Source organism: Panicum virgatum, chromosome 2K (assembly GCF_016808335.1).
Source record: "Panicum virgatum strain AP13 chromosome 2K, P.virgatum_v5, whole genome shotgun sequence".
In the NCBI taxonomy this organism is placed as follows: Eukaryota; Viridiplantae; Streptophyta; class Magnoliopsida; order Poales; family Poaceae; genus Panicum; species Panicum virgatum.
The window spans coordinates 43125587-43141193 of record NC_053137.1 but is presented as its reverse complement, the minus strand read 5'-3'; the positions used below and the strand labels follow the sequence as shown (position 1 = coordinate 43141193).

Below are 15607 nucleotides of genomic sequence, written 5' to 3'. Positions count from 1 at the left end.
TATTTGGCATCGTGGCTATTGAGTTGCAGTGGGAAAAAAAAAGGGGCAGCAAATGGTCTGTGCATATCAAAGGAATCCAATTAGCAGATGGTGCATATGCACGTCAAATTTACCTGACAGAGAGAACAAAAGTTTCGATTTTAAACCAAATGGTCGGGATTTTTCATTTCCACTTTCAAACTGGAAGCTATGACAGAGCAAATACTCGTCTAAGAACTAATATTGGTAGGTGTAGGTTGCTCCACTGACAGGCTGCCTGAGAGAAGAAACATGCAAACAGGTAAGTTACGATATTCAGCAAGTATACACAGTACGGCGTGTTAGTATAACATACCAGCATCTGTTCTGTTATCAAAAATCATGGAACAGCATGAGGGACTCATCATGTCTTGTGAGAGCTAGGATCAAAATGTTCTTTCTGTTCCGAAGTTTGGTTTCATCCTTTGTACCCTGAAATAAGCAATGTATGAGGTTCAGATGCGCAGCAGTGCAACTATAAATTGTCTGACTTTGCATCAAGATCAATTCAAGTACGGCAAGCCTATGAACTTACATTGGAATTTGTACACTAGATTAACGAATGCGACTTCAAGTATGGCAACTTACTACAAGGAATTATTGTAATTGCCGAAGATGATTAATAGCTAACCTCGAGTAGAAGTTCAGCCATACAATTGACCATCTGGCGCAAGTTTAAAGCAGCATGATGAAGGTGATCGATGTAGCGTTCCCGATACGTATTTTTCACTCTCCAAACAAAAAACTGTGCATTTCCTGTTCCTGATGCCGCAGAAGGGACTCTCTGCAAAAATAATTGACTTATATTCCCAGCAGGAGCAGTTCTTTTGTTGTGTCCATTTAAAGTAAAGAACAATATGCTTAACTCACTACTATTCTATTGGATGTGTGGCAACAGGCAAGTGTGACAGTTCAGCAATTGTCTTCACTGCTGAATCCATGCTTGGCTTAATCTATCGATCAGGTAGAACTATTCTGAAACTTTTGCTCCATGAAAATAAAAACTGAACTCTCTATAAAATGGAATTATATTTGGCAAGGACTATGGTGGTATGGCTGATATGTTCCCAGAAAGCAAAAGCATAAAGAACAGTGGTAATATAAGCATCTAAAATTTTCCTATTTTAGTCTGCAGCTTTATGAATTGGCTGTTGCGTAAAATGACTTTCATATAAATTATTTGTGTTTACCTAAATTATTGATTAGCTAAATATAGTTGCTAACAGAAGTCTCCGTGTAGGTTGAGTTAAATGTTGAGTTTTCAAGCATCATTCACAGAACTGAGCCTCCTGGAGATGCAATGGGTAGTCCAAGGGACTCATACTACTTCAGCACTTGGTTGTTGCACCCTTGGTCAAGGCATTTTCTCTGCCTCTTCTGACCCTGAAAACCCAGGGCTGCCTTGTATCCTTAGATCTCAAATAATCTTGGAAGTAATATGGAAATCTGCCCAATCAAACCACCACCACCACAAACACCCACCCACCAACTGGCAGATGCACATTAACAGCATCCATTGTGCCAATCATGTGCACACTGTGAAGATTTTTGAAGATGATAATGTAGCCTGTCTGGTAGCATCCATCAATGTATAAGGACACCAACGTTGATATGGAAGACAAAACAGCCTGCGATTTTCTTCATTCCAAACTACTCATTCTATTTGGCAATATTTATTCCAGAACTACCACTCACAAAGACCCAGAGGTCAGTAAGAGAAGGTTAGCAAGAAATGCCCAGATATAACCTATTAAATGACATACTAAACCAGCCAACCCCTTTCACATCATTAAAGTAGGGATAGAGAGCAAAAGCATTGCAATAAGTAACTGTTATTTTCTTCAACTGAAAACTATTTTGAAGCAGCAACTCCAAAGTAAAGGGACAAAAGTATTGTGAAAAGGATGGGGGTAGACAAAGCTTGTCCAAGCAAGAAATGCTAGATGTGTAGAATTTATGCAACAAACCTCCGAATCTATGTATTCATCCTTCCAAAGTTTGTATAAAGTTTCATGAACAATCTGCTTGTCTAGAATTGTCTTGTCAGTAATCTGCAAATTTCAATGGAAGTCTAGCATCATGCACTGAAGTTTGCAACAGAGTGAATAATAATAAAAAAATGAACACACCAGCGTAATGAAGATCAATGCATCGTTGATGCATTGCATATAAAGTGTGTCTGAAAACATACAAAAGAGTGCAATGTCCTCAGCATAGAAAATTACTTACTTCATCAGTCTCAACTGGACCGCCTTGTTTCAGCAATAACCTAAAGATTGTATAAGCTTCTTGCCCATGTTTCTTTTTCACAAGAGACTCTACCTATATGCACAAAGAAGAGGAACCAATATGGGTCTGATTTAAGGATATTTGAGTAACCCTAAACAATAAAAGGATGAAACAGCAAAGCATTCACGCACCTCATCATTTCGACATGTCTCGACCAATTTGTTTAAATCTGCAAAGAACACACAACTGTCAAGCAAAAATCTTACATAAATAGCTTGTAATGTCAAGGCTCATAGTGTCATAGTGGAAGTCCAAATTAAGAATTACATTAGTGTTCAAGAAAGACTACATCTTATGCATCACCTATAAGCGCACTCAGCTCAAGAAGTCCCAGCCATAGCCCATAATCATCCAGTGGCCTAGCTGGACTGGTTAGGTGGCCTCAGTAGCACTCCTCCAGTCCTGGGTTCGATTCCTGGTGGGAGCGAATTTCAGGCTGGGGTTAAAAAAATCCCCTCGCCTACCGCCATGCCAAAGCACAAAAGGAAGGTACCGGCCCGCACTCACACGGGTAACGGCGCCCCCGTGTAAGGGTGGGGCAAGGGTTCAGGGGTTTTCTTGGCCTGCGTGAGAGGTCTTCTCTTATATAATGCTCGGGGGTTTCTTCCCCCCGCAGGCCTAGCTTTTTTTTTTAATCATCCAGTGGCTAGGAGATCAGTTAGTTTCATTCAGTTAGACAATTGCTTAGAGTTTGTTTAGGATGATAAACATTCAGTATTGTTAGGAGGTTGTTTGTTAGGGCCGGCTACTTAAGTGCTCGGCAGAACCTTTTTGGATGGAGCAATAGAAGAGATCTTAGCAACTCAGAGCCTCCAAGGGAGGGCGAGTTACCTATCTCTCCATTGCCAACAGATCTGCTACATGTTAAGTCAAAACCACCAGCATTACGTCAGCAACCTCACAAGGTAGTTAATTTTGAGAGCAGAGTTAAGGTTGTATGTACCTGTTGGAGTATATTGAGCCCATGTATAGAGGCCCATCTAGAGGCCCGTGTATAGGAACTATATATCCCACCCTTCTAGGGTTTGGAGGAATACAAGCCACTATTCTCTCCTATCCTCTCCTTTGCATGGTATCAGACTAGCTCTCGTGGCTGCCGCCGCTGCCGCCGCCGCCGCCTCCATGGCGCGCCGGCCGCCGGCGCCGCCCCCCCTCTCCTCCTTCCCTCCCCTTCCCTCTTCTCCCTCTGCTTCGGCCGCCGCCCCTGCGCCGAGCGTGCTAGCTCCTCTGCTGGCCGCCGCCTCCACTGGGCCGGCTGCCCTTTCCTCTGCTCTGCTCTGCTTCTCCGCCGCCGGATCCCGTGCCCCGGGCTGCGCCGCCGCCGGATCCCGCGCCCTGGGCCGCGCCGCCGCCGCCGCCGGATCCCGCGCCCCGGGCCGCGCCGCCGCCGGATCCCGCGCCCCGGGCCGCGCCCCCTCCCTGTCGGGCGAGTTTCCGCGTCGCCGGGCCACAGCGACCTCCCACGCTGCCATCGCGCCCGGAAGCCGGACCGGGGCCGCTGGAGGCCGCGCCGCGGGGCCCTCTGGAGGCCGTGCCGCGACCCCCTGGACGCCGCGCCGCCGGGCCGCCTGGACGCCACACCGCTGGGCCGCCTGGACGCCGCACGCACGCCCTTGCCTGGACGTCGCGCTGCGCGCACCCGCCTGGATGCCGCGCCACGCACCAACCTGCTACACTGCGCTGGTCACCCCCGCAGCTTGAGGCGCGCCGCCGTGCGGATCCTGCGGCCGTCCTCGCCGCTGACGCTGCAGGGCCGCAGGCTCCTTGGGTTGCCGCGCAGGCCGCTGTGGATCCCGCGGCCACCCTCTCCGCCGTTGCTGCAGGGCCGCTGGGCGCGCCACGGACGCCCTACGCCGCCACGCGGGCTGCTGCTCCGGTGCTGCAGGCGACCCAGGGCACCGCCGCCGCCGCCCCTGCTCATGGCGCGGTGCGGCCGTGGCTCCTGGACGTCGCCGATACCGCCCCTGCTCTCGGCCCGGCGCAACCGTGGCCCCAGGGCGCCGCCACCGCGCCCGCGTCCTCCTGCAGCAGCGCGCCCGCGGTGTCCGCTGCGGCCTGGCGTGCCCTGCGACGTGAGCGCGACGCGCTTGCTGCCATCGAGCAGACCACTGCGCACGCCGCGCAGGCCCAGGCCGTCGTGCCCGCCGCACACGCTGCGCTGGCCGCGCGGGCTACCGCCTCCCTTGCTGCCGCGCACGCCGCGCAAGCCGTTGCGCCCGCCGCGCAGACCGTCGCGCACAGGGACCCCACGCGGGTTGCTGCCTCCCTCGCCGCTGCGCCGGCCGTCGCGCCCGTCGCGCACGCCGCGCAAGCCCAGGCAGTCACGCCCGCCGCGCAGGGGGTGGGCCCTCGTCCTCAGCCCCAGCCGGCGGCCATGCTCGCCGCTGCTGCCCCTCTGTTTGCGCCGTTCTGGCTACCGCCCGCTCCACCCAGCCAGCAGCCGACCTGGCCTGGGGCGCCGTCCTTGAGCGCCACGGGGAGGACGCCGCCGGTCAGCACCGAGTGGATCGCCGACTCGGGTGCCTCCTTCCACACCACCCCACATGTCGGTATCCTCTCTTCTGTCCGACCCCCACACCCCTCTTGTCCTTCTTCCATCATGGTTGGTGACGGGTCTTGCCTTCCTGTCACTGCCGTGGGTTCTGCTCCTGGCTCCTTTCATCTTCCCAATGTCCTCGTTGCTCCTCAGATGGTTCATAACCTTCTTTCCATTCGTCAGTTTACAGCTGACAATTCTTATTCCATCGAGTTTGATTCTTCGGGCTTCACTGTAAAGGATTCGGCCTCCCGGCGTCCGCTACTCCGGTGTGAGAGCACGGGGCCCCTTTACACCCTTCGCCTTCCTTCTTCCGCTGCACCACTCTCGTCTTCTTCTTCGCCCTGGCCGTCTTGGTCTGCCGCTTTTGCCGCGACGCCGTCTTCCACCACTTGGCACCGTCGTCTTGGTCACCCTGGCCGCGACGTTCTGGCTCAGCTCGATCGTAGTACCGATCTTCCTGGTGCTAGGGCTCCTGCTCAGCCCCTCTGCCATGCGTGCCAGCTCGGTCGTCATGTTCGGCTTCCTTTTTCTTCTTCTTCTTCGCATGCGACGCGTGCCTTCGATCTTGTTCACTGTGACCTGTGGACCTCTCCTGTACTTAGCCTTTCTGGTTATAAGTACTATCTGGTGGTGGTCGACGACTTCTCGCACTACTCTTGGACGTTTCCTTTGCGCGCCAAGTCTGAGACCTTCCCCACCCTCCTCCACTTCTTTGCCTGGGTGTCCACTCAGTTCGGCCTCACTGTTAAGGCCGTCCAGTGTGACAACGGGCGGGAGTTTGACAACTCCACCTCTCGTTCCTTCTTCCTGTCTCGGGGTGTTCAGCTGCGTATGTCTTGTCCGTATACCTCTCCTCAAAACGGCAAGGCTGAGCGGATGATTCGCACGACGAACGACGTCGTGCGCACCCTTCTGATCCAGGCTTCCCTGCCCCCGCGCTTCTGGGCTGAGAGCCTCCACACCGCCACCTACTTGCTCAACCGCCTTCCGTCCACTGCTTCTCCTGCTCCCACTCCACACCACGCTCTCTTCGGTACCCCTCCTCGCTACGACCACCTTCGGGTCTTCGGGTGTGCGTGTTACCCTAACACCTCCGCCACAGCTCCTCACAAGCTGGCGCCCCGCTCGACTCGTTGTGTGTTCCTCGGTTACTCCCCTGACCACAAGGGGTACCGATGCTTTGACCTCACCACTCGCCGCGTCCTAATCTCCCGACACGTCGTCTTCGACGAGTCGGATTTCCCCTACTCCACCTCCTCTACACCTTCTCCTGACCCCGAGCTGGAGTCTCTGTTTCCGACTGACCCGGTGGTTCAGCCACCGTTACCTGTCTGTCCTTTTCCTGCAGGTTTTCCCGGCACGCCGGCACCGTTTCCGGTGATCCCCGCTGCGCCGAGCGCAGCCCCGGTGCCCGCGGTCGCGCCACGTGCGGTCCCCAGACCTCTGGTCGTGCCGCGCGCGGACCCGGTGTCACACGCTGCGCCACGCGCGGCCCTGGTGCCTTCCCCTGCACCTGCGCGGTACGCTCAGCCGGTGCAGGTGTACCGGCGCCGCTCGGCGCCGAACCCGACACCGCAGCGGTACGCTGAGCCGGTGCAGGTGTACCGGCGTCGTTCGGCGTCGACACCGGCGCCGCCTCCTGCTCCAGAGGCTCCTGCGACGCCGACACCGGAACCGTCGCCGCCGCCACCTCCGGCTCCCTCTCGAGCCGAGTCGGAGGTGTACCACCCGCCGGTCATACATCGGGATCCTCGGCATATCCATCCCATGGTGACTCGGCGGATGGCGTCCCAGGCCGCGACTCTCTCCGCCACCGAGGGAGAGCCTAGGGTCTCTCCGGTACCCTCCTCTGTCCGCGACGCCTTGGCGGATCCTCACTGGCGTCGCGCGATGGAAGAGGAGTACGCGGCTCTTCTTGCCAACCAGACGTGGGACATCGTGCCGCGTCCGTATGGTTGCAATGTGGTGACTGGCAAGTGGATCTGGACGCACAAGCGTCGGGCTGACGGCACACTGGAGCGCTACAAGGCTCGCTGGGTTCTCCGAGGGTTCACTCAGCGACCTGGTGTGGACTATGATGAGACCTTCAGCCCGGTCGTGAAGCCCGCTACGGTGCGCACGGTCCTCTCGCTTGCGCTCTCGCGCACTTGGCCTGTGCACCAGCTGGACGTGAAGAATGCGTTTCTTCACGGCACCTTGTCAGAGACTGTCTACTGCTCTCAGCCAGCGGGATTTGTGGACTCGAGTCGTCCGGATATGGTCTGCCGGCTCAACAAGTCTCTCTATGGTCTGAAGCAGGCTCCTCGGGCTTGGTACTCTCGGTTCGCCACGTTCTTGCTGACACTGGGATTCACCGAGGCCAAGTCTGACAAGTCTCTCTTCGTCTACCGCCGTGGGGATGCGACTGCCTATCTGCTGCTATATGTCGATGACATTGTGCTCACAGCTTCCAGTCCGCAGCTGCTTCAGAGTGTCATCTCCTCTCTGCAGCAGGAGTTCGCTATGAAGGATCTCGGTCAGCTCCACCACTTCTTGGGCGTCACTGTTGAGCCTCGCCCGTCTGGTCTTCTCCTTCACCAGCGGCAGTACGCCCTCGATATTCTGGAGCGGGCTGGGATGACTGATTGCAAGCCCTGCTCCACTCCAGTCGACACTCAGGCGAAGCTGTCTGCTGCTCTGGGTGATCCGGTGGCTGATCCTACTGCCTACCGGAGTTTGGCCGGCGCTTTGCAGTATCTCACCTTCACCAGGCCGGACCTCACCTATGCTGTTCAGCAGGTCTGTCTCCATATGCATGATCCCCGGGAGTCACACCTTGCTGCGCTGAAGCGTCTCCTTCGGTACGTCCGTGGTACTGTGGACCTCGGCCTGGTACTTCACCGCTCGTCCTCTGCTGAGCTGGTGGTCTACACCGACGCTGACTGGGCTGGCTGCCCGGACACTCGTCGCTCCACCTCCGGCTACGCCGTCTTCCTGGGCGGCAACCTGGTGTCCTGGTCGTCCAAGCGGCAGCCGGTTGTCTCGCGCTCCAGTGACGAGGCGGAGTACCGGGCTGTCGCCAACGGCGTGGCGGAGGCGTCCTGGCTACGACAGCTCTTGGCGGAGCTTCACAGCCCGCTCGCCAAGAGCACGCTCGTCTACTGCGACAACGTCAGCGCTGTGTACCTCTCCACCAACCCCGTCCAGCATCAGCGGACGAAGCACGTGGAGATCGACCTACACTTCGTGCGCGACAGAGTCGCCATCGGCGATGTTCGGGTACTCCATGTCCCGACTACCTCCCAGTTTGCTGACATCTTCACCAAGGGGCTGCCATCGTCGACCTTCTCGGAGTTTCGATCCAGCCTCAACGTAGCCGGTGGCTAGTTGTGGCTGCGGGGGGGTATTTGCCCTTTGTACTCTATTTGTACTCTCTTCTTGTCCAGTCTTGAACACCGCTGCGTCGGTAGTTCAGACTGCGGGGGGGTGTTAGCTTTCTTGTTATCCAGTCTTGAACACCGCTGCGCCGGTAGTTCAGACTGCGGGGGGGTGTTGGAGTATATTGAGCCCATGTATAGAGGCCCATCTAGAGGCCCGTGTATAGGAACTATATATCCCACCCTTCTAGGGTTTGGAGGAATACAAGCCACTATTCTCTCCTATCCTCTCCTTTGCAGTACCAAATAATGATACAAAACTGATGCATTAAAGTTTCAAGCGGAGAGGAATTCAGATAACCAGATAATTCATGTATACAGTGATACAACAGTCTAGTCTCCAGTTCATGTACAACAAATAATTAAGTACAAGTCTTACCAAAAGTGAATTGTTCTGGGTCCCTTGTGGTAGAAATGCTCTCCAGATCATTCAATACACTTATTATCTGATCCACTGTCATTGATGAACCTCCTTCCTTCTGTCCTACTCTCTCCAAAATTCCATTCATTGGTGATGTCACTGCAAAAGTTGGAAATTGATTACTAAAGTCGTTCATCTCATCAAAATAATTGAAACTTTGCCAAGATACAGTCAAATTTGATACTTTCTACATCATATAGCTTTCCAAATTTTTAGTTTGGAAGACAAAATAATAACCATATATGCAGATCACATAAGTAATGCCCCCACGCCGACAGTGCCTTAAAAAATCTCAACATTTTTATTGCGTATAGTAAAATGAGGATCACATAAGAAATGAAATTTAGGATTTAGGGAGTCGGAAAAATGATAAAACAGCACAACTTCCTCTAAGGCCATACCAGTGCTGAATTAACTTTAGTCACTTCATTTCATAATAGTTTATCAGTTTATCGGGCTTCCTCATTTCAGAACAGTTATCCTACAGAGAGATCAACATTGCAATTATTACTGTGTTTTCCTATCCTTTACCTCTGCTACTAATGACGTTAACGATATGAGTGGCCTCTTATGACAGTACTAATGGTCTAATACCGTTAGTTATTAACAAGATTTTATGCCTCTTTGGTCATTGTGTATAGAGTAGCATTTTGAAATGGACTAGCATAGTGCTTACTATGGGTAATATAAATTTTACCCAGACCTACATGAAACCAATAATTTTGTGCTCTTTCACTCCGTGTACAAGCCGTGCTGTGACCGTGTTAGGTATTGATTGTCTGGGTTCCGATTGGGATTCGGATTGATTTGTTCAGATTCCGATTGACAGACCGAGGAATCATTGCTTGCTTTACAAATAGTAGAGATTAAATGTATGACACGCTCCAAGTTGGTTCATAGAAAACCCTTACAGATAAATAGGTTCAAAATTACCAACTTCATGAACAAGTATCACATTGTGATTTACTATAAAATAAAATTTATAGTATTTTAATTAACACTAGTATAATTTTAAACTAAAGCCCTGCTGGCATGGCTTCAGCTTAATAGCTCCATGAAAGATTTGAGGTTGCAAGCTAAAATAAACTTTCCTAATAAACTAAAAAACTTGCTGAGTACACAGAACTTCAGCCCCACAAATTTCTGGAGCTAGGAATACACAGCTCCAAGAATTCTCCGCAAGTATTTTTTTTTGGCCTGACAGCTCTGCAGCCAGCACCATGAGGCAAGACAAAATCAGATGCACATTCAGAACAGAGATATATGTTAAAAAAATAGTCTAACTTCATGAAGTATGCAGGTGAGCTATTAAGAAACAAAAGCTGGATCAACCTAGGACCAACCATGTGGCTTCATATTATATACGAAATAGGCACCCAAATTCACCTTGACCACACCCTCAACAAACTGAGCCAGGCTCAATTCCTGGTAATCTGCATAATATTTACATTTCATGGTCTAGTATTGAGAGCATTTGAGCAAGATATTGGACGTTACCAGTCTTGTTGTCATTGTTTGTTACATTGGCCTCAAAAAATGCTTCCCATATAGCAAGGGTACCAACCTTCAGCTTTGCTTTCTTTCGGTCTGCACAGAACTTCAGTACAAGAAAGAATAAGCAGTAGGCATTGACATAGTTCAAGGTCATGCTTCTCTGACCTGCACTTTGCATGTATAGACAAATAAAATGTATAACAAATGTGCTGTTAATATTTGTTTCTTCTTTTTTCTGTACCCCATGCATGTACAGACATGACACATACATAAATTGTGAAGCTAACAGTTTTGCATTTTCCTTAAACTTAACTTGTAAAGTACACCCAACTCTGTGCCACAGATGATACTTTACAGAGAGAACCGAGTAGTGGCTCGGTTGAAAGACTCTCCAGTTAAGAGGCCGCCCACTCGGGCTCGAACCCAGCACAGGGCATGTGAGTAACCTCTCAATAAGGGTTCAGCACTCCCTTCTCTAAAGGACATCTCTCCCTGTGGATGATTCTTTTTCTTTATAGAGAAGCGAAGTTCGACTTACCTACGTCTGATGTGAAATTAACACAGATGAACTTTTATTTGGCAAACTTTTTTCTGCAGTTCCAATTCGTTCTTAATTCTATCTGTTAATATAATTTCCAGAAGACTCCCCCCCCTCCCCAACACACACACACACACACACACACACACACACACACACACACACACACACACACACACACACACACACACACACACACACACACACACACACACACACACACACTGTTTCTGGTAAAAGTTGCACTGTGTTTGTATATAGGATAACCTCCATTCTACCATTGACTTTTTTCATTCATTTGAATTTTCATCTTTTTTTTTCTATAAATATTTATGTCAATAGATAAATTGCAAGTCGAACCTCAAGTACACACATTTGATGATAGATCTAGTGGTACTTGTTTTACATTACTTAACTAATTTGAGGAAAAATTCAATGGTGTCATATGCTTAAGAACAAAGGTAGTATTAGTTAAGAAAAATAACATAATTAGAATAAATTGGCTTGCAATTAGCTAGACTAGGATTCTGCTTCAAGAAGTCCCATTTGCAGACATGGAAAAGTAGGCAAGCACAAATGCACATGGGAAAAAACATGAATACATGCACCTACATAGATATGCTATATATAGTAGTGCTACAAGTACATAAGCATGTTCAAGAAAAAAAAACGAGTACTCACTTTCTTCTTTAAACAAAATATGAACCTCTCAAAATTTGCCCGCCAGAGTACTTCATTTTCTGCAATTATTGAATCCTCTTCATCTACTTCTAGGGCTTCATGTTTCCGCTGAGAAAAAAATGATTAAGATAATTAGCAGATGAACAGAGAAGCATATTTCATACACGTTTCAAACAGTGTAATACTATATAATGAGAACCAATGATGCATGTTTTGAAGCTTTCATAAAAAGACTATGATGTAAATTCTAACAAAGAAAAAGTTACATCTAGCCCTCGACTAGGTGGATCACAATGATGATGTGTGGCAGAAATATCTCAGAGGAGAGGTATTGCAACTCATAAAAAAGGGAAACATCTGTCCAAAATTTGGTGGATTCTAATTAAGACTACATCCACACCATTAAATGAGTTTATCCGCAACTGATCCAGAACTTAATTTAGCGAATCTTCAGTACGACTAAACGGACACCAGAAAATGTATTGCCTGGGAAAAATTGAACTCAAAATAAGAAAGGAGTTTGGATAACAAAAATAACGCTCATTTGGATCCATATTTAAGTAAAATTTCAGTTTTGGCGTTTCACAAGTCTATATATCCTGAATACCATGCAGTGCAAATGTGTCCGCCAATTAACTTTAAGTTTTTATTAACAAAATAAGTAAATCTATACCACTAAATGTGTTATCTAGGTCAAAAAAATGCTAGCATGCAGGAATATCGTTAAATTAAAGAAGAAGGTATCTAGGAAAAATTAAGCTAAAAAATACAAAAGAGGTGTGGACAACAAAAACATCACTCATTTGGATCTATGTCTAAGTAAGAATATAGATTTGACATCTCTCTAGTCTATATATCATCATCTTCAATCACAATAACCTGAATATCATGTTGCTTTTTCTAGTTTAACACAAGGAAGGCAGAATCAGGATCAATATAGACATTTTGTTCTGTAAGCATGAGAAGCCAACACATGACAAAATAATGATAACTAATAAGCTATAACTGAAAGAGCATAATACCTTTCCACTAGCAACAGCATGATGATCATCATCATTTGCATTCAATGGCTTTTCCATGGAGTATGGGATCTCAGAAAATCTTTCAGCATCAGATAGAGCTGCAGTACGGACAACTTTTTGCTCAAGTGAAAGAACCGTCTCAACAGCCTGTCCCCAAAGATATATTTGTCAGCTCACCCAGCCAATCATTATGTATATAACATGTACCAAAATCAAGACGGTGGTATTAGGGGCGGAGACAAAAAGCAGTTTAACATGAGAAACGTAGTTAATGGCAAGATATGTTTTCATCAGCAGCCCAGGATCAAAACAAGATGTGCAACTCCTTATCATGTGGGGGCAATAGTATGCTATTCCCTTTATCCCTGCTCTCATCTACTTTCACTCTATCAGTCATGACACTCCTTAACCAGTGATCTAGCAATCTGGTTTGAATGTTCTATGACTACATGTAGGCTAGTCAACTTTTATCAATTCCTGCACATATTATCAGATGCAAGTATTTCGCAACACATGTCCAAGCCAGCAATTCCCACAAACAAAGGAGGCACCAAATCAAAGACATTACATGGTATCGGACTGTGCATGCCGCTATCAAATGCCTTCTCTACTACAGTATTAAAACAGGGGCACTCAATGGACTTTGTGAAATAAAAAGCTCCATGAAAATAGAACATTATTATTGTAAAACAAAACGAGCATGAATCATTATGGAGCAAGGTAGAATATGTCCAGAACTCTAAACACTACAAACTAATACCCAATCACCCATAATGGCCAATAAGGAATAAAGTTACTTACTCTTGGAGCTCGCTTCCTTGTGGACGTAGGCTGCTCATCTATAAGCGGATCAAAAAAAGGTTCCGGTTTTGGGCAACGTTCCACATAATGCGCATATACAAGTTTGTTGAAGTTCATTCGTATTTCTTCCCTTGTTGGTTTGGGGCTGCCTGAAACATTTACTGATCCATTAATTGGGATAATGAAGTTGAAAAAAAAAGTCATGCCATTGAAAAAGGTCAAAGTTCAGAAAATAATAAAAAAGCAAACGAGTAAATAATGGTCAGATAATCACTTCAATAAAAGACATACCATCTGGTGTTTTAGAGATTGTTCGCCACACAAGTTGATCAAATGTTAGCCTACCATTTTGAAGTAATCCTTCAAGAAGAGCTTCTGACTGCAAGTTGCATAATGTCATCAAAATGCTAGTGACTAAAATATGTTGGGACCTAGGGGCTAGGGCATGTTTGGCTGCCAACTAATGGTGCTGCGCCTAAAGTGCGACAGACGAAACATTCACCACACCTATGGCGATCTTAAGTGGCAAAAAGCAACTGTCAAGTGTATGAGTTCTGCCGCACATGCCAACTCGTGGCGCCAAACAAACACCAAGGCAGTTCATCATAGCTTCGGCGTGACAAACTGCAGCATGCCTAGACGGCAACCAAACACACCCCTAAAGTTACAGCACATTATTATTTCTAATAGATAACCAGATGAAATGAAAGTCATTTCAGTGGCAGAAGTAGCACAATAACTAAAGAGAAGTTGTATGTGAAGACTTAAGATCATGTCCGTTGTTTCTCTTTTCAACTGTCACAGACCAGTAACTGCTAACAAATTGCAAAAGAGCATAACAAATTAAATCAAACATTAAGGATGGGCACTATAAGTTGCATTTTCTAATGTTATTCAATCAAATCAAACCTATATATGGTAACCAACATGCCTTCTACGAGTTGTTATAACTCATAAGAACAGGCTTAGGATAAATTAATGTTGGGATAATATCTTTTACATACTCAACCTTTACGAATAGGGAGCATGAAAAAGACCATTTCACATCCCAGAAAAAAAGAGTTTAGCAGTGCAAACAAGATGGACAGTTTGCTCTTTGAAGGAGTGAGAAGAATATGTTCAGCACATTAGCTACTTGCTATTCTCTGAATCTCTGAATATGAAGTGCAGATTGAAGTATTATGAATGCATAAATGGTACTGAAGTCGAAGGGTACAAACTACCTTGAGCACCAAATCTGACTAGTTGTGCACATTCTAGGTTGTTTAGGATGTCATAATAATCTTCAGTGTACCACTCAGAAATTCAACTGACCCCTACCACTACTCCGGAACTTTAATCAAGGTGGCGATGCATCTACACATTCAGCAACCTCTGACAAATTTCAGCAATTAAAGAACTGCAGCAACTGACTCCAAATTTATCCGACATTTAAAATGTATCAGCATAAACGGAACGACTACAACCAAACTCATGTACCTCTGGAATATCCGCACGGATAACAGAAAGGAACTTTGAGAAGCGCAGCCGGTGCAGGACATTGTCGAAGATGGCCAAGTAGACCGTCGCCGTCTTACCCCTGCTCCCTGCAAGCCGCCCAATTGTGGTGTCAAAGTCCAGCTGTGCATCAAATCAAATGCTACAAGAGAGGGTTTCGCAAAAGTGCTTGCCTATAGGGGTCGAGAAGGCCTGGACGCAGTTGTGCTGGATGAGGATGAGGAGGGAGTTTTTCACCTGCCCCGGCGAGAGCTCGAGGCGGCGGACGATCTCATGCAGCGACAGCGCGCCGTGGCGCAGGAGGCAGCCGCACACCTTCTGCGAAAGGGGAATCGAGAGTGAGGGCGTTAGGGCATCGCATTCGCGCGCGCGCGCGGTCGCTCCGCGAGTGTGCGAGGAACGACGGGGAGGGGAGGAGGAGTAGAAGGAACGGAGGCGGGCTTACGGATACGAGGGGACCGAAGTGGTCGAAGATGATGCTGACGGCGAGGAGGATGCCGGGCTGCGACACCATGGCCGCGCGCCGGGCGGCGGCGAGGGATGCGCTGGGGTTTTTCTGTGCGAGATGCGGTGGCCGGTGGTGGGTCTCGCCGGCTCGCCGCGCCTAAACCCTCGTTGAAGGGTGGGGGAGGATGGAATGGGGAATTTATGTGATGGACGGCCAGGATCGGTCGCATCTTGAATGGCAGGTGAAACGAGGAGACAGCGGCACGGCAGCAGCAGAGTCTTTTCGCGTAGGCCGCCCGTGGGATGGTAAACAGTACTCTCAATTCAAATTTCTAGTAATATTGCACGTGTTTTAATATATTAAAAAGGAGTTGTGCAGGATCAGATTGGTTTGTAATTGAGTCTCAAGCAATTGAGCTCCACAATTCCTTTACTTTTACAAAA

At 48.4% G+C, this 15607-nt stretch overlaps 1 protein-coding gene across 3 annotated transcripts; it reads right to left on the bottom strand.

The window, feature by feature from the left end:
- Positions 1–15346, bottom strand: LOC120678585 (DNA-directed RNA polymerase III subunit rpc3-like). 3 transcript variants are annotated; one of them, XM_039959838.1, is made up of 15 exons: positions 15162–15343; positions 14890–15034; positions 14699–14805; positions 13511–13598; positions 13220–13368; positions 12419–12565; positions 11397–11504; positions 10181–10280; positions 8642–8782; positions 2439–2476; positions 2248–2340; positions 1986–2069; positions 650–802; positions 335–450; positions 1–256 (listed from the first exon to the last, which is right to left on the bottom strand). In XM_039959838.1, exons 1-14 carry the CDS (start codon positions 15228–15230, stop codon positions 352–354), a joined length of 1521 nt encoding a protein of 506 aa, XP_039815772.1. In that variant the 5' UTR covers positions 15231–15343; the 3' UTR covers positions 1–256; positions 335–351. The 3 variants fall into 3 exon arrangements, 2 of the variants coding, with proteins under 2 accessions (XP_039815772.1, XP_039815778.1); XM_039959844.1 differs by lacking the exons at positions 1–256; positions 335–450 and adding an exon at positions 889–971 and having other exon boundaries at positions 660–802; positions 15162–15346; XR_005676647.1 differs by lacking the exons at positions 1–256; positions 335–450 and having other exon boundaries at positions 791–802; positions 2148–2340; positions 15162–15345.
- Between the last annotated feature and the right edge of the window lie 261 nt (positions 15347–15607).